We start from the raw sequence: 26,208 nt of genomic DNA, 5'->3' as shown, positions 1-26,208 counted from the left end.
GGAGGCTGCAACCTGGGTTCAGGAAAAAGCTGGGACACGTTGAGGAGCTAAGTGGGTCCAGCCAAAGCATGAGAGGCTGGTGTGGCAGAGGGAAGGAGTCTCTCTGTACTGCGGCTCTGACCAGCATAACCTGGGGCAACCTTCTTGCTGATGCAGAGCGTCCTCAGCTTAGTCTAGTTCTGGCTGCATCCCTGCAAAGGAGAAGAATGTGCGCTCACACTGATTCATTTTCTTGCTAATAATAACTTTGTTATGATGTCCAGAGCAGCCTGGAGAGAGCAATAGTAACAGTGGACTGCTTGGAAGAGGAACAAATACTACGATCAGGTTTGGGAAACCATGAATCAGCTGTAAAGGGCAGTGTTACCTCAGTCTGAATACATCTTGCTTAGCTCATACTGTCAGGTGTAAATATAACTGTGTGGACAATAAAGTTATCCTGTGATATGTCTTCATGAGAGGCACCTATTTTTACAGATATGATGATCCTCTTTCAGTATTTGGCGCCAGAGCAAGAGCCCTGCTTTATAAATACATGTTAAGCAGTGGCATGACATCCCTGCTTTAAAGGAAATGCAGGAGTATATGACCTCAGAAAAGTATCCAGGTAATGCCATGCCTTGATGTTTGGTGAAAACATCTGCTGTACCCCCTTAAAGAGGTACACCCCATGTGCACCCACTGCCCCATCTTCCAGCTTTTACAAGGGGAGGATGGGAACAGGGGCACGGCTCTGCCTTTTTCCTACCCATTTTAGGAGGGTGAATGCTCTTGGCCAGATTTAGCCTTTTAAAAACCAGGGGGGAGAGCAGCAGAAGCCGTGCCTGTGCCAGGGCCCCCAAGGGAGCAGCACGGTCACACCGCATGGGGCCGATATCCTGCAGTGTGACACCAGCACAGAGCGCTTGCAGCCAGGCTGGTCCTTGTCACCGAGGCTGCACCGCTTGGGTCAGGCCCTCGCTCTGGGACTGCCTGCAAGACATCAAGTTGCATTAATCTACAGCTAATCTGATTCCCACTGGAGAGATGGGTTCATCCCGACTAACTTTAGATTACAGTTTACGCATTATTGTGCCAAGGTCTGTATTGGACCAATTTATAGTGAGAAATGAGGTTGGCAAGATAACAGGGGCATCACAATTAGAGCTAATTAGCCCAGCAGGAAATCCATTTCCAGGCAGCTTTTGGCAAGACGAGAGGTTGGCGGGATAACAAGCATGGAGTGTATTTTGATACAAGCACACTCCAGCTGCAAGGAAAAGTAAAGTAACAGCTTGTCTCATCCTTATGCGGAGGCCTCATGTCAGGCTCCACCACGTAAGTCTTTTTGTTTGAGGCTTTGCAGCCTCCCAGCTTGGAAGAGGTTCAGAGAACTTGTTCTTACCAAGTCACCTTGGCTGCTGGAGGACAATGGTGAGCTGCAAGGTCTGCACAGCACATTGCTCCTCCCACCAGACAGCAGTGTGCCCTGCACCGTGGTCCTCCTCCAGTTTGGAGGGACATGAGGGGTTGTAGGTCATAAGATAAATCAGTGAAGAATAGCTTGGCTTAATTGCAGGAGTTACACGTGTGGTAAAATGTCTGGAGTATAGATACAGACAAACTATTAGAATTATTTATATTTGAGTGCTTTATTATATTGGAATTGCAGTGATATTATTAACATTTGTACAAATGCACAAAAATCCTTTCTCTTCTAGCTAGAAAGAGATGTAAAAATCTGACCTAGTTGAACAGTCTCAATGAACTCATTGTCCATTTGTAACAATAATGGGTTCACAATGCAACAAAAAGCTTAACATAAAATTAAACATATTAAATGCTGCAGCAAGTATTTACATTTATGTACCAAAAAAAAAAGTATCTCCCTCCAGTAAGGAAGGTGGTTGCTTTACAGAATAAAACAGACATACAAACACAAAACCTTTGCATACAATACAAACAACCTCAAGCCCAAAACTTACTGCGACAGCACCTTTTTTTTAATATAATATATATATATATATATTTATATATAAACTTCGATAGTTTAGGCTTACTCCAAGCAGTGCTAAAAGTTCCTTAAAACCAGGACAATGGCAATAGTCCAAAGAAGCAATGTTCACTGATGAGCGCTACCCAGTGTTTGAAGAGAGCTGCTACAGAGAGAGGGATACAGAGCTCACGGCCACGGGCTGGGAAACACTTGGGTCCCAATGATAAAATCCTTGGCAAAACTCTCAGTGGCAATTGTTCTTACTCAGAAGAGCAAATACACCTTTCGTGCAAAGAAGTTTGTCTTGTGGAAGCATGCTAAAAGTGATCTCTGTCAGAGAACTCCTTGCAATGTCAGCTCTGTGGGGTGGGGAAAATATTTCTCTGAAATTTCCTAGATTCCAGCAAGGGAAGAATTTCCCTGGAAATGCCCAATCAATCCTCCCACCTCCCTCACCCCAGGACACTGCTGCAGTTTCTGCAAAGCTGGAAGGAGCTTCCAGTCTTCATTCAGAAGGCTGTCATGCAGATTTTCAGTCAAGAAAGATATTTAGGTCTAAGACCCTCACGGCATCAGATAGCAGGATCTGACCATGGGCTTTGTGAACAGTTCCACCAGGTGAAACTCAGCAATGCTAACATTTAACTTGCATAAATGTAGAACTGGAGATCCTGAATCCCAGGTATTACACATTGGTCTAAATATAACGAGTTGCAGTTATTGATTCCAGTCCAAGGAGAGCCTGGAAAAGGATCAGATTTCCACTTAAAGAATCAATCTTGTCTCTGAGTGTGTGTGAACACTGACATTTTTGGCCTCATGCAATTTAGGATTTGCTATAAAGTCATTTTGAAAGCTATGGAAAACCAATAATAGTGAGCAATTTAACTCTTAAGTTTAAAACCACTGATAAAACTGAGATAACTGTAAGCTCTGGGAAAAAAAAAAACAAACACAACAACAACAAAAAGAGGTTATAGATGTAAACAGTCTCTTTTGTCTACGCTGTAAGGTGATGATTTCAGATGTTGAAAAATTGAACCTTTTTTCTTTTGGTGTTCAAATCGCTTGAGATTTTATTGCTTTCATTTGTTCTTAGAAGTTTTTTGTCTCTTCTTTTTTTTTTCTTTTTAAAGGTGCTGTCCCTAGTCAAGTTATAAGGCAACATATTTTATTGATTCAGAACTCTAATACATAGTATGGCCACTGTTACCACTGCAGCTTTGCAGCTACTGTGAGTTGGACAACAGTCAAAGTGCCTCACAATGCACAACAGAGCCAGTCTCCTGACCTTAGGATATACAGGACACTTTGGTTCTTGGGATGAGAGAATATAAATGTAGCTTAAATGCTGCCTCACATCACACACATTGCATAATAAAACATTTATATGCTGTCATGAAGAGGGTGTAAAGTCTAAGTCACACTGCAGACTGACTGATCTCAGCTTCTCCACTTGGGCAGGTGTGAGAGACAAGTTGTAGATATGCCACCAGTGAAAGCATATAAATGTATCTGGTGCAAAACTTTTACAAGAGTATTTATTAATGATTCAACAAGGGAGAGCAAGAAAGAGAGCAAGAGCTAAAGTGCAATTTTAAAAGAATATAAATAATTGAAATGTAGAAATAAGATACTAATTAGTTGTAACTGGTTTTGTTTTATAGGCACAGTTTAGGTTTTATGTCTACAGATCAATTTTTTTCTCTTCTTCCCCCTCTAATAATTTTCTCTGATGTATAATGGAGCTTCAATGATCTAAATCTAAGGAACACTGCTTAGTAGGAGGACTGAAGAGGCAATGATAAGGCAGTATAGTGCAACTCACTATGTGATATTAGACAAGAAATGAGGATGGGGTTAGATCTTCTGTGGTGATGTATAAAATCAGCCCTAAAAAAAAAAGCAGAAAAAAAGAGACAGGCTTTCCAGTTATACGTTGACTCATGCTTTCTAAAATGAGAAAGCACATTTTGCAATACAAAGGAAACAACTGAGGGTTTATAATTCGTTCCATTGTTACAAAAAAAAAAAAGAAAAACCCAAACAAAAAAAAGCAGATGCTGCTTTAAGGAAAACATTTAATTCTAGGAATTTCTGTACAACTGACCTCAGCAAACTGTTCCATCTTAGATGGATGACTTCTGCTTGAGACCCTGAAAGATTAAGATGCACACATACCTAGAGTAGTTTATTGCAAAACTAATATTGTAACTTTAGAAAAAAACAACAAACAGATTCTGTACAAGAATACTGTTCAAATGGAATGTGTTAAAATAACATTTATTAATAAATACTTTATAAAATTCTATGTGAATACTAAATTAATAGATTCCTGTTTTAAAATTGCTTTGGTCCTCATGAATTTTCATAAATTCACTCTATACGCTTTTTTTTTAAAAAAGGTATTAGCTGCTAAAAAGCACATTTTGCCTAAACTAAAAGGCTAGTTTTCACCACTAAATATTGTTGCTTAAAAAAATATGAATCCTCAAAAGTTGGGCATTTAACAACAGTTACAGCTGGCTTGTTAGTTAACAGGACTGAGTCATTAACACTAAATCCACACGCACTGAGGCACTGAACCATTGACTTTCCACTATTCAGAATATGGGCAGCAGACATTTAGCTTCATAGCAGGAATTAACTCCCAACAGCATGAAATTCTCCATAAATCATCATCATCATCGTTGTTGTCCTTATAAAACACACCATGATAGCACACAAACTACTTGTCTCCCACAGGCAGCGTTATGAATATGGCTTGCATAAATTGACTTGGGGAAGGGGGGCTGGGGGTGCCAGAGCTGTTTGCAGCATCATTCTTTCTGATCAAAGTATTGCAGTTCTCCGTGGCTGAGATTTCCAACCTGCTTCCAAGGTCACACCCACGAGATGCTGTCTATGGTGTGGTAACACCTCCTCCTGAACAAGGCACTGGCCAAGGCTCATCATCCTGCAAGTGCTCTTGAGAGTGGATGATGGAAGTGGTCAGAGCTGTCCTTCACTGGCAGTGGGATAGGGCACAGAGCCTGGTGAGCCTGGCAACAGGCTGGACTGGTAGGGCAAGAGGAAAGTGGAGCAGTCTCCAGAAGTAGCTTGCTGAAAAGCAGGATTCCTCCTTGATGGAAAGAGCCCAGGAAGTGCATTTAGAGTGATGTGCTTAGGAAGAGGCTGCTGCCACTGACCACATGGCAGAGGGATATCCTGGAGACAGAGGGCTGGGGCTTTTCCCGCAGCCCTTGCTCAGGCAGCCTCCAGTGCCTGGTTGGACCAGCAGCTTGAGGAAAGGCTGCAGGATCACTCCCCTGGAAAACAAGAGCATTTTAATGTGGAAGCAAATCTGATGAATAATATAAGGTGCCTGGTATGGTTGGTCCTTTTCCCAATGATAGAGCTGATATAAATATGCTGCATGTTGTCTTGGCCTGTGAACCTGCGGCAGAGTTACAAGAAGCAATAGCAAATAGCTTTTCATCCTTTACTTATTTCCACATCACTAGCAAGGATTATACCTAAAGGCCAATAGTATAGAGAGGAGACATTTCATTGTAATTACACATTTAGGCCAACATGTGTGGTTGGCTTGCCTAGTTAGCATTAAAAAAAGAAATAATTGAGCTATATATAATACACATCAGTCAAACTGTCAAGTTGCTGAATTTAACAAAACTTAGGCAAGGTTTTTGTATTTTTTCCTTTTTTTTTTTCCTTTTTAATGTAGAGGCTTTCATTTTAACAGCTAAATATTTTAATTGAGGAGACTGAATAAAATGAAGCTAAACCGTAATTCTAGTGCAGTGTAGCTCAACTGGGTATTCTAATATTACCAACAACTTTGATTTTTATTTTTTAATGTATTTAAGTGCTACCCATATAGAGGTAAAGTTTTTTAAATTAACCCTGCAATGGCATTTCCTTTTAGAAGGTGAATTATGAAATTCAGATGTGGGGGAAATGCTTATTTAGGTTTTTCACATAGTGGATACTCAGCTGGAACATTTCTCTCGACTGCATATTTGAAAAAAGTTCTCTTGGGAGCCATGATGAAGCAAAACCATTTAGCTATTACAACTGGAGATTAAAAAAAATTAAAGATTCAGTATTTAAAACACTTTAAAAGTATATGTTTGTCTAAAATATAATAGAAAATCCTTTACATTTGTATTTTTTCATAATTTTTTTTGGTTCTTAGACTATATAATCAAGTCAAGATTTACACTGTACATTAAAAATCTTCTTTTGAATGTATTTGCATAAATGGAAAGCGAGCTGTTAAAGAAAAGGATACTGATAAAAAGTTAGTCACCAAGATAAGAACTAATTCGGCAATGACTGATGCTGAGAAATTTGCTTTCCCTTCCAGACAGGCCCTGCTCCTTACAGAGCCTCCTCACACTTCAGTTGTTTCACTCTCCCTTCTGCATGGAGAAGACTCACCCTTTAAAAACTCATGACCTCTCCAAAGACGCAGTCTTTGAGGAAGAGAGTTTTGCTTCAGAACAAAGTGTGTTCGGGGCTAGAGGATTTGCTGGGAATAATGTGAATTTTGTTCTTGAACATGTAGCTCAAAATGTTTGAACATTTTTCACCAGCTTGGAGCTTGCTCCGTGGGTGAGCAGCAGGAGGTTTTGCCTCTGACAGATTTGAGAGCAAAATCAGGTCCCAATATACAGCAAGGCAGCATAATTAACTGGCATCATCTCTGTCTGATTTTCCCATCAATCACTGGGACCACTCGGGGATGCAAATCAGTTGTGCTGAGGGGCAGGCTCAGAGTCCAAACAAAAACCTTAATTGTAGCATAAGGCTCTTTTCCAGACCCTCTCTGCAGGACTGTATTTTATCCCAAGTGTGGGACTTGGCATTCTTGCAGCATTTTTTAGCCGCTGCGTGCCTTCTAAAAATTATTTAGCGTCCTAAAGAACAATTCCTTACCCGTGGTAAGCGGGTGTTAAGTGCCATTAAAGTCAGTGAAGCTACGATGCCGTCTGCCAGCTTGGGATCAGTCCGTGAAAGTTTAAAGGAATGCCTGCAGAGAGCAGGTCTTTCCCTGGGAATTAAAAATGGCATTTTTCCAACTGGTCAGAACCATTACACTGATTTATTTCTCATTTATAGCCCATGAAGCCTGAGGCTCTTAGCTTTCATTGCTAGAACAACGCAACCAGGTTAGGGAACAGAACTTTTCCGAATTATTATATACTACATGGATTTTCCTGCATTAATGACTGGCAGTGCAAAAAATTGCTGTGACTCTCAGGTGTTGCTCGCTATGCCTCTACTGCACCACAGAAGCTTACAGGCCTGCTAGCATCAACACAGCTGGCTCACCATCCTGCTTCACCTGCGGCTGCGCTGTTTTCACCTTTCCCTATTTATTAAAAACACTAAATCAAGAGCATTTGTATTTTTTAAAAGACAAATGCTTGGCGCAGCCCAACTGCGGGTGAAGAGCTAGTGAAAGCAGCAGGCGTGCCGACAGTTTTTAGGTGGGCTTGAAGTTTTCTTGTTCATTACCATTCTTTGAGAAAAAGAGGGAAGCGAGAAAGCCTTGGAATAAAAAAAAAAAAAGCAAGGAAAAAACCAGCTGGAGAATGAAAAGGGAAGGGAAAAGAAAGGTGTGAGAATAACTGGAGGAGAAAAAGGCCAGGGTAGGGGAAAGAGGAGAAGGGGGAGGGCTAGACAAAAAAGCACACTATTTGCCTTGATTTTGTTCTGAAGCCACATCCTATATAACTGCTCTGAAAGAGGCTCTGAATGCGAGACGCGGTCTGCTGATAGCACAACGCTAACTCTTTTTTATTATGCTGTCAGCAGATGCCCTTGGTCTATATTTATAGCCTAATTACTCCTAGTTACCTATGTTTGACTCTGTTTAATACTTTTCATGCCTCACATTGGCTAACAAGCTGCAGTTTAACACAACTTTGTATTTCTGAGGCTGCAGGCTAGACTGGTGAGAAGGAAACATGACTATGTACAGAAACAGTTAGGTTTATAAACAAGTAACTGGTACCAAAAACATGGAGAAAGCACCAAAGCATTTCTCAAGCTGACAGAATATTAATTGCGTAACTCCCTTTCATGTAACTAAGTATAAAAGACATTTTAATAACTATAAAAATGAATAGCCAGAGTCTTTCAAGAACTGAGGAATCTTCCAGGCTTGAGTTACGGTTGCAAATGTCCTTAGCAGAGAGGACGCTTTGATACGGTACCACACTCCCCCAGCAGTTTCTGATCAACCACTTTTAAAGGATGGGGTTGATGTCTGTTCTGTGGCTGGCGAGCTGGGTGAGAGTGGAGCTTCCCACGACGTCGCTGACAGAGGAGGAGGTCGTTATGGTGTTGTGCTGGATGACTTGCTGCTGGGAGCAAGCTGGGACCGGGCTTGCAGGAGGACTGCTCTCGGGACCTGGGAAGGGAATGAGGGCACAGAGACAACACACATTCATTTTTCCATCCAAGTAAAAAACCTAGGCTGAGTGACCCTCTTGGAAATACTGATGACCTGAAGCATACACAAGGCCCAGGATTTCAAAATATAATCGCAGTTAGCCAACATTCTCTGTCTCAAGTTTTAGTTTTCTTTTTTTTTTTTCAAGCTAGCCTCTCTGATATCAACCTGACTTCAGGAGTTGAGTCTTGAAAAAAGTCCAAGGCCTTAATAACTGAAACTAATGTTGGGATAAAAAGTCTGATATCTTAAGGTCTTTAAAATCAGTTGGGATGCTTAAATGCTTTATTTGTTCCAGCAGGAATCAAAATTAGAGTGCAGTGCGCTGCAGCACAGAAAATCTAATTCAAGCAACAGCTGATAGGCATGTAATGCAATTATGTGTTTTTTTCTTTGAGTACTGTTAAAGAGACAGATGCATAGTGATGCAGAGGAGACAGAAATGGGCTCTATTTTAAGACAATGTCACAATCTAGCAAGCCCTGAGGCACTTCTGAACTGTTCTAGAATGAAACAGAGAATTTGTCGCTAAATTACTACCCACAAAATGCGTCAACTAGAAAGAATTGATTAAATGTCTCTGTTAACTGAGAAATTTTTGGGAAAAAAAAAAAAAAGAAAAAAAGATGAGAGTTAAAAAAGAGTTAACAAACCTTGAAAACCTGCGCCAGGCCTGGTCTGTGCCACTGTCAGAGCACAGTACCATTTTCGCTGGAGGGGACTGTAATGTTTTCCTTTTTAACTTTCCTTTTGAGAGTTATTTTAAGGTTCTGGCAGCGCCGTGCCCAGGAGGACTCTTGCAGGTTTGGAGCTGTGAGTTCAAGCAGGATCCTCCACAGGGGAGTGAGCGTCCATCCGTGTGCATCTCCTTGCCGAAAGGAGGGGTGGGGAAGACTAGCTCTGCTGTGTGGGATGCAAACCAGGGCTTTTTTGGTTTTGAGCGGGGCTCGATAAATAAGGGCAGGAGATTGGATGGCTGGGATGATGTTTGAGAAGACAGGTTCAAGTGATAACATGACCAAGAAAGGGTTCTGGAGGGAAGATTTGAAAGGTTTGCTTTCCTGTGAGGAGTGTGGAGACAGCGCAAACATACCAGCTACTTACTTAGATATCCTTGTGATTCTTTCTGCATAGCTGTTATCGGACAGTCTTTATGTGTTAACAATAACTGTTTCAGCTGTGCTACCTCATTTTTCAGCATGGAAACCTCGTTCTAGAGAGGAAAGAGAGACTTTGGTTAGCAACAAAGCTTAAACCACGCTATTCCACAAAGCTTCTACCCAAGAACATAAAACCTGCTCCATAACTTTGAATGAACTGAGCAAAAAAGGCATTCAGGAGCTTGTGTGCTGGGTTTCTTTTAACATTTGTCAGTGACATTATTTTGTAACCTCTGAAGGCAGTCTGACAAATGAACTAACTTCACAGCACCAGAGATACTTAAGGCAATGTTTCAGTCTGATCGGGAAATACTGGGGCTCTCTGCATGAGGCCAGGGGCAGACCAGTGGGGGCAAAGGCCATGCTGCCGTGCTCAGGGGCAGGACTGCTGTCACCTACAGCTCAGCTGCAGCCAGTGCCTGGGTGCTGCTCACACCTCTGAGTTTTGTGGGAGAATGTTTTGGAAGAGTGCCATTCTACAAATGGTTTTCTGTCCTTGGAAGCACACAGGCACACCTCTGCATGAAGCAGAAGTACTGTGCCTACCATAAGGACAGCACTGTAAGAAAGGCTTTTATTATCATATTCATGGTATTTCCATCTATCCAGTTTTCCTCACTGATAGACTGATCTATTTGTGCTTCTCTCTCGCTGGCTTTGAACGAGGGTTTAACTATATGCCCTGCTCTGAAGAAATTTTTACAGACATGTTAATGGCACTTCAAAAAAAATCCCCACAAAAAACAGTGACAAGGGAAGAAAATAAATACAACTCCATCTAGTGAAGGCTTCTAAATCCCAAGACAGCTTTTTCCTGGCTTATCCCGCTAAAATGTAATTATTTCTTTAATTGAAGCACGCACATCTTGATTAACAGACTGATTGTGCTTGAGCTCCCACTAGGAGCTGACTGTGCGGGGGCAGCCCCAAAGGCACCGTCAGTCAAGCACAAAGAGCCCCTCTGTGTCCTCAGGGGCGCAGACGGTGGCTCGCACCTGAAGCTGCATGTTTGTCTGGGTGAGCTCTTCTGCTTTCTTTTCCAGTGACATCACCCAGACCTTCCTCTTCTGTCTGCAGCGCGTGGCAGCAGCTCGGTTCCTTTCCAGAAATTTCCGCCTCCTCTCATCTGGGTCTTCATCCACCACCCTCCTCCGGCGACCTCCAGTCGGCTGTGGTGGCTGTACCGTCTGCGTGGGCTGCATCTGCTGCGCCGCTGGCGAAACCTGCAGGGCAAGAAGATGTTTTGCAGAGGGCGGCGAGGGGAGAAAGTTACAGAAGGGGATGCTGAAATGGCAAGGGGAATTGCACACACTCTGCCTGCTCCCCAGCAAGGTCTGCAACAGGCTCAAGTCAAAAGCTGCACCAGGTGCCACAGAAAGCAGCTGCTGGCAAATCCTTGCCATTGTCGAAGAAGAGATTTCTTTATAAATGATCATCTGAGTATTTTTTGTCCCTTGAGTTAGTTCTTAAAAGAATTCACTTAGATGCATTCTCTGCCACCACCTATTTCAAACCTGAAATGTCCAATTTCTCTCAGGATCTGTCTTAATCAAAGCAGAGGACTGTAGTGGTCTAATTTCTGTGTCTCTCTTTCTCCCCTTGTCCCCCAGTTGCCTAAAATTTTGGGCCATTTATATTTTCCAAGCTTCACCATCTCTACCTCAATCTTTGCCATCTCTGGAGACAGGGGCTGCAGAGAGCTCTTTGAGCCTGCATGGAGCTGGGAAGCTGTGGGCTGGGATTGCACAAAGGCAGAAGACCTTACTGCCCCTCATGGGCAAAGAAAGACTTTAGGTTGAACCTGTGTTTTGATGAATTGAACTTGAAACTATGTTTTGATGTCTCTGCACTGTGTGGATAAGGGATATTCCTCTTACCATGTTCCATTTGACCTCTGTGCTGTTGACACTATTCTTATTCAATTTATCCCTGGCTTTGAGGGTATAGGAACCCCACATCCAGTCCATTGCTACAAAACTATGGAAAAAGTTATGTATTTCTGCTTTTTCAAGTACAAGGTCCTGCTCCTGAGAGTAACTGGCCCACAATATTGCAGAAAAAGGTGCATGGTGACAGCAGTGCCATGTAAACTATTTTCCAAATGACTCCTGGGCAGATGTAACATTCCTGCGTCCCTGTCAGGAACCAGCACCAGATTTAATGTTCACCTCCCTGGGAATAGGCTTTTGGACTACTTTCCTGCCTGTCTGTGGCACCCAGGCTACGGGGCTCTAGAGACACCTTCTCTCTCCTTCTACTTGGGCTCTGGGAACCCAGTCCATGGATCCTATTGCTTACACTCAGCTTGCATTGCTGCTGCCACTCCTGCACAGTCTGGAACAGTCTGGAAACTGGAATTGTTGACTCAAAATTAACCCTCCTGTTCTGGCAAAGGCCCAAACCTCCAAGGTGCTTCCTTTTGACTCCAGGGAGTGGACGCACTCAGTGCTTTGTCAGACTGAGCCCTGAATTTCAATTGCCGCAATTAACGTGTTTGCCTAACACCTCAGTCTGTCTCAATTAAAACGATACTATCGTCTTGAGTCTTGCAAAGTTGAGGTGGCTTTTCTGTCTAGAATCTAGTTTGCTCCCTCCCCCTGCTGACTTGTGGCAATTACAGTGGCAATTTTATGTGTAATTATTCTGTACATCTGATAACGCTTTTTGCATAAAGCCGAATTTATTCTCAGCTTTATGTTGCACCGTCAGGGAATCTCTCTCACAGGAGCAGAAAAAGGTTTTTTTTAAGAATAACCTTCTAAAATAAATAAGCCACCCCACATTTTCTGACTGATTTTTTAAATTTCAGCTTGCATGAACTCCATATGTTTGGTGATAAAATCTTCAACATGCTGTCCAACACTGAGGGTCGGAGTGCCAGGTCCATGGCAGCTGCAGTGGGCACATCCCCCATTCTCACCAGCATCCCCTGCCTTCTGCCAGGAGACTGCTGCCAAGGGATTCCAGCTGCTCCCTGTCCACCAGGGCTGGGCATGCTGCCTCTTTAACAGCATGTCTGAGTGCAGAGGTCTCACAAGTAACTTTTAATGTCAACATCTCATCAAAGACCTTTCATTTTCCCATACATAACACCTTTCCAGACTTCAGAGATCTGCTATTTATATTTCCTTATCCCTTTTTGCTCCTTTCTCATTCAGCTTTAAAAATTCTTGTTTCTTAACTCTCTCGGTGAAATCCGGTACAAAGGCAGAAAAAGGTAATGATACAATATTTTTTTTTATAATTTCTCTTATGTGGTCATTTTCTCCTGAATAACTAGTGAGTAGATTTGTTTTCAGAATATACCAGGCAGTGTCTGGGTTGTCAGAGTGCATTTTCAGAACAACAAAATCTTCTCTCCATCTCAGGAAGATATTAATTATAAGGGCTGCCATTATTCCACTAATAATGTCACATGGGATAATTAACTGACTCTTACTTGATAGCTCTTAACCCTGAAATATGTTAGACTATATCTTAGTAACCGTCTAAGCATCATTTTCTAGCAGGATTTCATTGCCCTGCCTAGGACATAAGAAAGCAAATGAACTAAATATAAAAATGTAAGTTAATTTTGGTCTTCTTAGAGGATGCTGATCAGGTATCCATCATGAAGACAAACATAGGATAGCTAAGAGAATGAAATGGCATCCAAACTCCAACTCCGCTTGAGCTATCACTCTACCAAGTTTGATATAAAAAAAACTTTAGAGGACCAATGCAGAATAACACTATAATTTTTGTAGTAGTTGAGGCAGCATAGCTAGAACTTGGTAAAATATCTCTCTTTCTCAGATAGATCTCTTTCTCAGAAGCTGATTTCTACTTTTATCCAATATTTACTGCTGTTCTTTGCAATTTACCACAATACTAATACCCATTCACTCATTCTATGAAAACATAATGCCTTGGGCTCCTGTGTATCAAACTGGTAGCTGAAAAGCATGAAATTAATTCTAACATTACAGAAGGGCACGGTGCAGAATAACAACAGTCTCGGCATGGGAGTATGCAGCTTACAGCAGCATGGACCATGCTGTCATGTGGCAGGTGGTTTGGAATGGAAGAATCTGGCTCAGAAGAATAAGGAGGTTAATAATTAGAAAATCGCACCATAAAATTAACGTCTGCTGGAGCAATCTGATCCCCAAAGAGGCCATTACCATGGGGACTATGGATGAGCTTTGAAAGTAATAACTATGTGGTTATTACTTAGCAAGCCCTTCTTTTCCCCCCTCCAGTGCATCTGTTCAGAAATCACTATTGCCTTTGCACCAGAGGAACAGATGCACAACAAGAACTCTGCTGCCTGGGGAAGCCACTAACCCTGGGATTCCTACTCCATCACCCTCTGTCTGATCCCTTTGGTGATACTTACACCCACGGACAAGGTGAAGATCTTCTTGATCTCCCATGGGGTCTGTTGCCTCCAGTGACATACTGTGCATGGCAAAGCTCATCTGACTGCACAGACCCAGCTCCAGAGACCATGTAGTACTGAACACAGAGGGACATTGACAGCTGTGTGGCTGCTAATCATCCACCTACCCATGTGTGGGGTATGTCTTCTTGCCTGCCTGAGAGTCTTTTGTGGTGCCAGCTAGCAGGGAATACAAAGCACAAGAAGCTGAAGCCGTCCTAACTGTGTAAGAAAGTCAAGGTCCCTGTCCAAGTGGTCTAGAGGAAGGCCATTGGCTCACTGATCTTGTCCTTAAAACTGTGAGGTTTGTTTCCCCTGGTAGCTGTTTTCCCCAGTAGTTTTCTCCTCATCTGTTTAAAGTAGTGCTGTGAATGTTTTGCAGCAGTGCTCCATACCATGGGATCTGATGACCTCAACTGCATTAACATGTTTATCCTCTTTACCCCTCAGTGAAAGTTAAGTGGCTTCTGCCATCTCATCCATGGAGTCCTCAATTGGCTAAGCACAACTTTATCCTTACTCTCTCAGTGATCTCCAATACAGCAATCAGGTTACTTTTGGTTTCTCTGATACGAGATGATGTCTGCTTATTGGAGTTTTTAAACAACTCCAAGGAAAATAACTCATTAACAGATGGGAAAATAATTGAATTCACAAAGTAAAAACTGAAGTAAACTTAGGAAAGCTATGGACATCCTCTCACAGGGGAGTCTGCTGCTCTTACTTAGACTGTTTCTCTAAAGCTGACAATTCATTTTACATTAGCAAATACTTTAGGGAGATTCCATGTGCTGCAGACTCTGCAGTAAGAAAGCTAGATGTTAGTAAATAGTTAATGTTGTGGGACACTGGGATGCCAGCCAAATACTCTCATTTTCTTTAATGTTTTCTAAGAGCTTGTCTGAAAGGTATTTGCAAGCAACACAATACTTCACAGATTGAACTTCTTATGGCTGGCATTCCTCTTTGTCCTCACATTCCATGCACTGCCTGTTTGTCTTCCTCAACATTGCTCTCCAGACCTGACATGTTACAGTAACTGCTTCCAAAGCTTTATTTTCTTGTGTGATCCTGATGCAGAAGCCTATCATCTTAAGACATTAATAGAATTCCTCTTAAAAATGACTCTGCTAAAGTTTGTGCTCACTAGCTCATTAGTTCAAGAAACATTCGCTTCAGATAACGAACTATCCAAATTGCTGAACCCGATATACCTGGTCCAAAAAAATTAGTCCTCCATCTCATTCAGTGGAGACCTTCACTGACTTGTCACATGAATACGAGTCTAAATTGCCTTCTTTGTTTAAATCTCTCTCCTTGGACGGGCTTCATCCTCCTCCTTCTCCTGCCACAAGCACCAAGTACTGGTTGCACTCACAGCTATTCTTTCTCTCATACTATGCAGATGTCTGTCCTCTTCACAAGGTCTGGATCAATTAATCCTTTCCAAGCCAGTGTATCCTTAATTAGAACTACCTCTATTATCTCCAGTCTTAAATACTACCCCTGGCCACACACACCAGTGCCATTTCATTTCATAAAGACTTTGTTATGTATTTCTCCAGGTAGAACTCATAAAGCTTGTTAAATCTTGGCCTGGGAAGTTCAGGTTCAAGCACATTAAGCAACATATATAATGTGCCAATCTCTGTAATAAACCTCATCCATAAAAGGATATGTGGCAATCTGCAGAGCTCAGAGAACTGAAAAGCCTTGGAGCTCCTTATAAAGTAAGAAATTACAAATGTCTAGTAAATTAGGCAGCAAAACATGTTGTTGCTTCACTCCATTTTCTAAATAAAGTTTGAGCATCCCCATTAGCAGACATTTGCTAGCAGCCCAACGGGTTTGTATCTAACAAGACATGCATGCAAGAAGAAACAATACTGAGATCAGGCTTTAACTCCACCCAAGAGCAAAACTCAGAGATGCAGTAGGACACGATGGTCTACCTGTGCTTGTCCGCCCGAGTGCAGCGGTGGGTGCGGCGAGGTCTGGTGGTGTGCCGGGTGTGCGTGGAGGTGCGAGTGGGAGTGGTGGTGGGGATGGTTCTGCTGGTGATGAGGCTGAGGATGAGGATGGTGTGCCGGATGCTGGTGCTGATGTGGGTATGAATGATGAGGTGGCAGTGTCTGGTGCTGATGAGGATGTGAGTGCATATGATGGTGTGGTGTCTGGTCCTGTCGCGAGCTCATCATTTCCATCATGTGGCCCATGGTGTTCATATTCCCATTCGACATGGCGGCAGGATGATGAGTCAGTGCTGCCTTCAATCTCTGGAACACAACAAGGCAGAAAATTCAACATTCGTACATGGTGATCTGACCAATCAGAAATGCTGTGGCAGAAACGGTGCCCCGTCCTGTGTTTTGAGATTTACTTAGTTTTTCTCTTGCTGTTCCTTTGCTAAAAGGCATCTTACTTCAGTTTCAAAAAGAACATATTCTTGGGGTCTAATCTAGTTTTCCACTGCAAATATTTAAAGATTAAAATGTCTGAATTGAAATTTAACAGTTACACATTTCCTACTATGCTTCTGAGGAAATATAACTCTCTCTCTTTGGCCAGCTAAGGAGAGTTACCTTCAACAAGCTTGTATTCTCACAACTTTTAAAAATGAAAGTATGATTAAAATAAAGACACAACAAAATGCCCATCTTGTTTTTACTTCAGATATTATTAAAAGACTCATTGAAAAATATATTAATATTTACATGTTTTTCAAATTCTTTTGTACTAGTACCCAACCTGTTCTTTCATCATAAAGAAGGGAAAATAATGAGGATGGCCTCAATCTGATCCTCCTTCTTTGATGAAAAGTTCAAGTGTGGGTTGTCCTTTCATCACATGCTAACCTCTCTCTGTTTTATATGCCACATGTCACTGGATTGGGCCCTGGAATCTGACCTGAGCAAAACTTTCCTTAGTAACAGTGGGATTTGTTCACTTTTACCTGAACAGAACTAAAAGACAGTGGGAAAGGTTGAAACATTTTGGACTGCAGCATAGGGCCTTTGTGTACAAAGGATATTGCGGAAATACAGAGTAAAAAAGTTCCCTTTCAGCACAATTACAGGGTCATCCCAAAGCCGTGAGCTGTACTGGCATACAAACACCTTGCTGGTGTCATCTGACCCTTGGCCTACTGAAATCACTGGCCTCCTACAAGAGTGTGCCAAAGGTAGAGCCTCACAGATGCCAGCTAGGAGAAGAGTTTCTTCCAAACCCATCGAAACCTCCTTCACATCCATGGTTCTGCTTCTTGCTCAACATAGAACATTATCTACAGGCAGCCACCCAAGACCTCTTTAGCTCTATATTTTCAAAGAAGTAAATTGATTTACTCTAACTAATGCAAGTAATTAGCAGAAAATGTTAAGATAAAAAAGAAAGGAAGGAGGTGCATGGTATCACTTGATGCCAAACCAGCACAATTTGAATAACTCAAAAACTACATCATATCCAGCCAGAGGATAGAATGAATAGCAGAGAACTCATCTGTAGGAGATTTCACCTGAGTTCAGTCAGATAAAAAATGCAGTGTAGGAGCCAGAGAGGTGAATGGTAGGAGGCACAGAGGTGAGTCTTTCCCCATAGCAATATCTATCTGTTGGTCACAGATGATTGTCAGAAGATCCTATAAGCCAAAAAATGCCAGCAGAGGAACAATGGCCAGGCTGAACTGCATTTTGGTTCTGTCTTTAAAGCAAAAATAGTGACTGACAGGACTCTCAGAACCTGCAGATGTGGAGTGCAGTCTATTTTGTATTGAAATAACATCTGGCTGTTGCAACACTGCAAGGCCACAGGTAAAGTCTTCTATTTTCAAAGCTGTTACTGTATTGTGTTTGTACAACTGTTAGTGAGAAAGGAACAAATTCTTAAGGGAAAAAAATAAAAGAAAAAATAGAGGGAAAATAGAAGGTTGTGGAAGGCAAAAGAAGTAACATTCACTTCAAAGTGTCATCCTCAAGTTTTTGTATCCACATGTTTTTTCAGACTTCATGAAGGTCATTCTACCAAGACACTCTAATAGATCTATTAATCTAAATTTGGTGGCTTCTTTCACTAATAATCAATTGGCTGACCAAGACTTAAAAAAAAAAATATATATATATATTTGCAAAACACATTAGTATACGAGTTTGTGAGAATGAAGTCTAGACTGATGTCTTTTAAGAAGTTTCCTTTAAAGTCTGTCAAACCATAACTGATATGGTTTGATAGACTTTTTAAAGGAAACTTCTTAAAAGTTTCCTTTAAAGGATGTGTCCCATCCTGACAATCTTCTCAAAATGAGAGATCAAAGGTGACAGTGAGGTTAAGTGCCTCCTCTACCTCTGAAGTCAGAACAGAGGGCAATCTAATGTCAATAGCAGTAACCCATCCTGGGCATTAAATGGAGGACTGGAGAAGCTGTTGTCCTTAACTGTTGCTGAATTCAAATGCTACCATGGTTACTTCAAGCAGCTCCTCATAATGCTCAGAATAACTGGTATTACCCAGGAGCATATTAGGAAAAAAACAGGGAAAATGCATCAATAAGTCCAATCTTTCTCTGTGTCATGTTTCTTCAAAACTCACTAAGATGTTTTTCATGGAGCTGAGCCACCATGCACATCTAAGACAAAGCACCAACAAAAGCTGCTATAACTTTGTTTTTTGAATCTAAATGTAAAACAACCAAGCTCTCATTAGCCAGAAGTTTTATGTGACAAATACCTTACAAAATCTACCATGTCTATTTGTCAAAGACTTCTGAAACTGAGCTACAGTATGTCTTCTAAACTGCAGACTTTCAAAGCAAAAAAAAAAAAAAAGAGGGAAAAACTTAATCTGTGAATAAACATTTTTTTTCAGCTGTAAAAACTGAAGCTTGCTAGTGTGGTGAAACTTCAAGGAGAATAAATTATTTTGTTTTCTTTCTGTAGCCCTTCTACCACATCCATTTATTTGAGATAGCAAATCAAGAGAGACAGTGAGAGGTCTGACATGCAGCTGGTTTCAGTCAGTAGGGGTCATTTCCATTTGGTCTGTGTATTTTACAAGCTCCTTGTTCACTGTTCCCAATGGGAGGGTGGGCCAGCTGCCCTGGATCCCAGTCCTGGTAAGAAACCAGCTCTCTACATCATCCTGTCCCAGGGCAGCAACAGCCATTGCCTCCCTTTAACTTCATGCTTAGATCAGCTCCGCAGCAGCGAGAGTCCTGTTCATGCCCACATCTGGAGCAGCCTAAATTCTCCAATAACCAGTCACTGCTGCCAATCAGAAACATTCAGGGAGCGATAAACATTTTTTTTTAATTTGGTTTTCAGTGAGATCAATTGTTTTCAATGTTTCAGTTAGAGCAGAGGGAGGGAAAATCACCAGAACTTTAGGTAAACTCTTTGCACTGAGTATGTGTAGTGCTTGAAGGGCAGGCTGCAGTTTTGTTATTGTTTCTTTCATGTGTGCTAATTGCAAGCAGCTGTTTTAGTTTAGTGTCAAATAAAATGTGATGGCATAAAAATTGAGCTTACTGGACTGACGACACCACCAAATCCCCTCTAGAATGAAATGGTAACCCAAGATCCAATTCTGCAGCCGTTCAGTTTTTTCAGGAACTGTGTGACTGACTCCACCAGAGCCTGCAGGGACCTGGCAGTTTGCAAACTGGGACTGAAACAGAAGACTTGCTACTCAGACCTGCTTTCACCTAAACATAAAATATCTGCTAACCTCATACCAGAAATTTTTAGGGCACAATCCCATTTTCTCTCCCTTTTATAAGGCAATTTTTAAAATATCCCCACCAAGCCAAGAGGAAATGGAGGTCTCACCTTTCATGACTTTTGGCCCTTACTGATGATTTTTATTATTTTATCAAAGTAACATAGTGGCCAACATCAGTTATAGCTGATTTCCACTCAGTCATAACATTTCAATAAGTGACTGTGAGTGACACAGACAGCAAGAGAAACCTTTCATAGAGAGCAGCCTGCTTTGCCTCTGATCAAGTGAATAAATATAATTCCCTTTTGATCCTACAGGAAGTCAGAAGTACATCTACTGTCATCTTCTGAGGAGGAGAGGGAAACAGCGGGTATTGGTGCTTCACAGGTATGAGTGTTGTGTTCCCTGTACAGAACACAGAACTGTTCCTTGTGGTAATGGCCCTAACTGACACATTTACTCTGCAGCTACCCCACTGAATGCCATATGAAAGCAACACCTCAAAGAAGTTACCCTTGTACCTGGAGTATTGGGGTTTTTTTTGGAAACAAGAGAGTTTTCACAGTGCTTCTTCCACATAAAGACTGACATCATGGTGCAGTTCATTGCTTGATGCTTCCTTTTATCAACATAGATTCTAACTTATACACTGAACATCTTTGGGCAAACCCCAAATCTGTGAAAAACAGCCTTCAAGCATTTGAGATCCTGAATGAAAAACAGTATCACTTTCCCAAATACTTCTGCTATTCTGGATCTTGCTGCTTTCTAATTTTCCTCAATTGTGACATGTATTTCAAAGCTGGCTTGGTTTTTGCCCTTTCTTTCTCAAAAATTGTTAGCAATAAACAAACAGCATTTTTTTCAGTTTGTTAAAAGAAAAAAAGCCAAAACCAACCTGTAAATTTGGAGGTTGCTTTTCCCACACTTAAAAATGCAAACAATTTTTTGGGTTTCATGTGTATATTAATACTTATAATATTTAATCAATATTTATATTATTTATATAACATTATATTTAAAACAGGCTATACATGTTTTATTCCATAATCTGTATATGACTATAAAATACAACTTTCTCCATTCATCTCTCAATTGAGAAATGATAACAATCTTAAATTTTACAGGTGCTCTGTGCTTGCATCAAACAATGAGCTATTATAACACCCAGCTGAATTTTAGGTTAGGACAGACATGGAATGCTGGTTTTGAATAGGATTGAATTGTTCCAAATAAGTATGCATTGCTGCACTTAGAAAAAAAGCTCTCTTCCCTCTGGTCTGCATGCCCAAATCCCACTAAATTAGAAAGAGACAAGACCAGCTGCAGTATCTAGTTAATGTCTGGTATATTCTTATCAGGAAATTATATCAGACCCTGGAAGGCACATGAAATATGATCTCAAAGATATTTTCTTGCACTACTGACTGTGATTCTAGTCTCCATAATACAAGGGTTTAGTAAGTTCCCCACAGGGGACAGAAAAGTCTAGAGAGGGGTGGGAAATCAGAAAGGATTACAGACATCAAGCATCGCCACACATCTGCAGTTCAGTAGCAACCTCAGAGTGATGATCGTGATTAGCCAAACTTCATGGCAAGCATACCATTGACTTCAGTGTCACTAATACTGTTTTCTCATCTGCAATAGTCAAGCTTCCTTTTAACTCTAAGCATCATACCCAAAATGAATATACAGAGTTAGGCCAGGGACAGCTAAAGCTGTGAACAGAACTTCACCCAGTGCATTTCAGAGCATCACACAGAATTTTATCCTTTCCTTTAACTATGACTGCAACAAGAGAACTTAGCATAAATGTCACCCAGGTCTTTTACACTTGGCTGCTGACAAGCATTTCACAGTGTAAATAACAGAAACCACTCTTCACAAATGTTCCATTTGCATTCATAAAAGTAAATTGGAAGCGATTCATCTCCACTCAATAAGCAAACTGCAGATACGAGCACATTTCAGAGACTGGCAATTAGAAAGTCTCTGATGCCACATTAAATGCTTTCTCCTACGTTTCTTGTGCAGTAAAATACAGTCCTGCCTATTGACAGAAGGAAGAGTAAGATGTGTGAGAAGGACATGAAATCCAGAACTGAAGTGACACATTACACTAATGTAAAGAGAAAAGTGGGATACATTTAATTCACAACTTGCCAGTAAACAGTGCCAAATTGCTAATCTTCGAATTATTCTCAGGCTGTTTGGCAAATCTGAATTATACTTTCCCCTCCTTTTGTGCTTGCTTCCCCACTTAGTCAGATTTTGTAACAACATGAACAATGGATCATCATCCAGCCTTCAGTGCAGCTCAGCCTCTAATAAAAACAACAAATTTTCTCCCTTGTATTTCCAAATGCAAACTGAATTAAACTTCAGCGGAAAGCAGCAAGAATCAACTGCAAACAATCAAAGCAGCAATAAAACTAATAGCACACTGCTCAAGGACAGGTCAGCTGCGAGAGCTGCTCCAGTGTCCCTGAGTGGGGGCACAGGGGAGCTCTGAGAAGTCACACTGCCCGCTGACATCAGCCCCAGTGATGGACGACTCTCTGCATGACTGCCAGTTTTGAGTGATCCCATGCAGGTCGAAGCCAGGGTGGCCCAAGGGTATTCTGTTGGAACTGCCATCTTCTGGTGATGGTGTTTCATTGAGAACAGCCACGGCTCCAGGGACAGCAGAAAACATAAGTGAGTTTACATCCCAGCTCCACCCAGCAATTTCCTCCTGCTCATCTCAGAACACCTTGCAAAAGAGATAAGTGCCAGTATCTTTGTGCAATGTACCACCTTTTTAAGGATTAGAAAAAGACTAAATTCTCTGTTCCTATTCTACATGCATTTTTAATGAACAAGTAAATTATTATCAAGGCAGAAAATACACTGAAAGCATGGTTTATATTTCTCACCATATACTATTTCTTGCATGAATCATTTATCAAATCAGTATTAAACAACTGGATTTGATTTGCACAGGAGTCAGGAAATGTAAAGTTCAAAAAATCAAACCTCTAATTCCCACCAAGTCTAAGTCAATCCCTCCATGTGTATCCATGACAAGAGATATTTAATTATGTAATCACACAAAAGACAGCAAAGTGATTTATTACTGGCAAATGGTGTCATATAATTTCAACACACAATACCAATGGAAGGATCCAAAAAATACAACCGACTTCTGACAGATTTCCCCACTGTGTGCCAGAGTCCAAAAGAAAAGCAGCTACTTAGCTGCTACCTACCCCTGGAGAGGCCAGTTTCTGACAGCAAAATTCCTGACACTTGGGGATTAATTACCTGCTTGCTGGTTTTGTCTGGGACAGACCTAATTGTCTTCATAGTAGCCACTATGGGACTGTGTGTTGGGTTTGTGCTGAACACAGTGTTGATAACACACTGCAACATTTTTGTTATTTCTGAGCAGGGCTTGCACAGGGTCAAGGCCTTTTCTGCTTCTTGTCCTACCCCACCAGCCAGCAGGATGGGGGTGCACAGGAAGCTGGGAGAGGACACAGCTGGGGCAGGTGATCCCAACAGACCAAAGGCATGTTCCATACCATCTGCTGTCCTGCTCAGGATATAAAGTGAGGGGAAGTAGAGGGAAGAGAGGGATGCTCAGAGTGATGACATTTGTCTTCCACAGTGACCTTAATGGTTGATGGGGCCCTGCTCTCCTGGAGATGGCTGAACACCTGCCTGCTCATGGAATTTAATTAATTCCTTGTTTTGCTTTGCTTCTGAGTGACTTTTGCTTTACCTATTAAACTGTCTTTATCTCAATTAATGCATTTTCTCACCTCTATCCTTCTGAATCAATCCCCCATTCCACCAAGAGAAAGTGGGGCTGAGTTGCAAGCTATGAGTAGGCAGGCACATATCAAATCACCATTCTTGTTCTCCAAATAGTCTTTTGCTAACTTAATCCTCCAGGTTAATCTATGGACTAGTCCATGCATGCTACACTGTCACCTGCGGAAAACACAGAAAAAGAGGTGGCAATAAAATCACTCAGTGTTAATCACACACTGTAAGACACTATGAAAACTTGGGCTTAAGGGAACTTGAGTTTGTACTGCTCATCTTCATGATCTATTCTCTTAGATCTGTTTTAAAGCTCATTCCCAAGGTGAGGCACCATAGATTCTTTCTTCACATTGGACATTAAGCATTTTTAGCAAAGTATTTGGCAAAGGGGTTGCAGCTCAGGTCTTCCTCACTCCTGCAAGAAAATGCTTTAAGTTTCTAAAATCATGTTTCCATGTTCCAGGACAATGCAAGTGGAAAGTGTTTGTACAGGCTTGCATTGCGATACATATATATATATATATCTTGCCTGAGAACAAAACGAACATTTATGATTGTATTTAATGGGAAAAGTGGGAATTTATTTCAGAGGAAGTTGAGGAATTTCCCATACAAGCCAGATATAGAGCAAATCCTCAAATCAGGGCACTCTAACACTGCAAGGAACACTAGGCTTGCATATCTTAATCTGTACTCAGAGATCAGATCAGATGGGATTAGCACTGCAAAAATTTCTCCCTTCAGAATACTGCTCTGAAGCCTTGAGACCCCTTAATGTGTACTTCAGCTTTTTGACGACAGTGCAAATTGCTTACTTTCCTTCTCCCTCTCACGAGCATAAAACACACACCAAGAACACAAGAAGGGCAGGTTCAAAGTCTTTCCTGTCAGAAGATTTCTGAACTTTCATCACCCACCTCTCACTAAGGCTGATTATGATTAAGTCATTCATATTCAAAGAAAAATGCCATCCAAGTACATAAAACTTGGGGTTTTATTTTTTCCTTTCACTGGTGTGATTTTTGAATACTCGTTTTTCCTGGATTAAACCCAGCACGTTTAAAGGGCTACTAGCAAGCCAGAAATTGGATACATGCGCACTTAAAAGTCCTTTGATTTCGTCCCAGATGTGCAGTGCTCAAGGGCGTACACACACACACACACACACACACACAGAGCACAGAGGACACGATCTGGTCTGTAGATTTTGTTTCAAGATTATACCAACGAGACTCTGAAATGTAAAACTGGAGGCCTGACCACTTACAGCCATTAGAGATCCCAGGGCTCTCTGTGAAAGAGTATTGATGTTCATTAGCCCCTTGGCCTGACTGGAGAATTCACTGCAGGTAATTAGACATTGTCTCATTACCACGCAGTTTCAGGTGAAGTTTTTTTTTCTTCTTCATTTCTAAAGGTAAGCAATTCCTGAAACATTTTTAAAGCATTCATGGATTTTTTTTTCCTGAAGAAATGACTAGAATATAAAGTACAGTACAAGGACATATAGAATGAGAGGGTACTTATGGGCTATTTCACATTTTTTAAAGCTTTATTTCTTCATCTAACCCAGATGAAGAATGAAAATAGCATTTTAATTCACAGACAGCTTTCAATTATCTAGCTGTGAAAACGGAATGTCTAGTGGCTTTTCAATACATGCACTCCAGTACAGCATGTAGTAGGTAGACACAAACCATAAAAAGTGTGAACAGGTTAGTTTAGTGTCAATTTTCACTGTTATAAAATGAATGTAATTTATGCTGAGAGTTATACGAATGGATATCATAAACATTCAGCACAGAATACATCGGTGTTGATAAGTACTGTCCTATTATGCCCCCATGTAAGGTCTCTTATGCCCTTCCAGGTTTTCCCATGTTGTCCCCCTGAGTCCATCCCTTAAGCTGCTTCCCTCCATCTTGCCCCTTTTGTTCTCCACCTGCAATGCCATCCCCTTTGTTCATAGACAGCTCAAGTTGCTGCCTTGTTTTTCACCACTTCACATGTATCAGCTGCTTTCAAACAGTGGTGTCTTGGGTCAGAAGCATTGAATTTCAAAGCCACTTGAGGGTCCAGGAGCAGCAACATCTCAAACCTCTACCAGATACCAGCTGCCTACTCTATCAGTGCCACAAGGTTTTTTAATACACTTTGGGATAGTAACAGTGTGAAACAAGAGAGAAAAAGAATGAAGCCGTCAACCATTCTTTTTTTATTGGAGTTGGTGATTTATACTAATGGGTTTTACTTTGTATTTGAAAGGGCTACGAATGCATCCTCACACACTCCCCATGGCTCAGTTGACAAGCAATGGCTTAGTAAAATGCAATATATTAGCAGCTTACTCTGTTGCATGTGGCATATTTACTCTTTGGCAATGCTGCTTTTCAGAGCAATGTGGCAGAGCAAACCAAAATAACCACCTTCCCCACCAAAGGGAAGGATGCTGCCTGCTTGGTAAGCCATTGACTCAACCTGTCATTTCTGGACAGCTGGATTTGGCTTTCCCTTGGCACGTACCACAGGATACAGAACAAATTTGCACAGGTCAGGGGCCTGGCTAGACCCCAGTTTCAGTGGCTGTCTCACAAACAGGATTTCCTTTCCAGCACCAAGTGACAGGTACAGTGTATCCTGCAATTGCTTCATTGTGGACTCTTCCCTG

At 41.4% G+C, this 26,208-nt stretch overlaps 1 protein-coding gene across 5 annotated transcripts in view; it reads right to left on the bottom strand.

The window, feature by feature from the left end:
- Window positions 1-1,612: 1,612 nt before the first annotated feature.
- The window catches only part of CREB5 (cAMP responsive element binding protein 5), a 256,868-nt gene continuing 232,272 nt past the window's right edge, over window positions 1,613-26,208 (bottom strand). For 4 of the 5 annotated variants that reach the window (XM_077176335.1, XM_077176336.1, XM_054640474.2 and 1 more), the window contains 4 exons: window positions 15,968-16,291; window positions 10,591-10,818; window positions 9,540-9,648; window positions 1,613-8,393 (listed from right to left, as the gene is read on the bottom strand). In XM_077176335.1, coding sequence (XP_077032450.1) covers window positions 8,230-8,393; window positions 9,540-9,648; window positions 10,591-10,818; window positions 15,968-16,291 — 825 coding nt within the window. In that variant the 3' untranslated portion in view covers window positions 1,613-8,229. Of the gene's footprint in view, window positions 8,394-9,088; window positions 9,649-10,590; window positions 10,819-15,967; window positions 16,292-26,208 lie in introns of all 5 variants that reach the window. The other variant, XR_013181630.1, reaches the window with a different exon arrangement.

The sequence above is a fragment of the Agelaius phoeniceus genome, chromosome 1 (assembly GCF_051311805.1).
Source record: "Agelaius phoeniceus isolate bAgePho1 chromosome 1, bAgePho1.hap1, whole genome shotgun sequence".
Lineage (NCBI taxonomy): Eukaryota > Metazoa > Chordata > Aves > Passeriformes > Icteridae > Agelaius > Agelaius phoeniceus.
The sequence above is the reverse complement of the archived record's forward strand: the minus strand, read 5'-3'. Positions and strand labels throughout refer to the sequence as shown.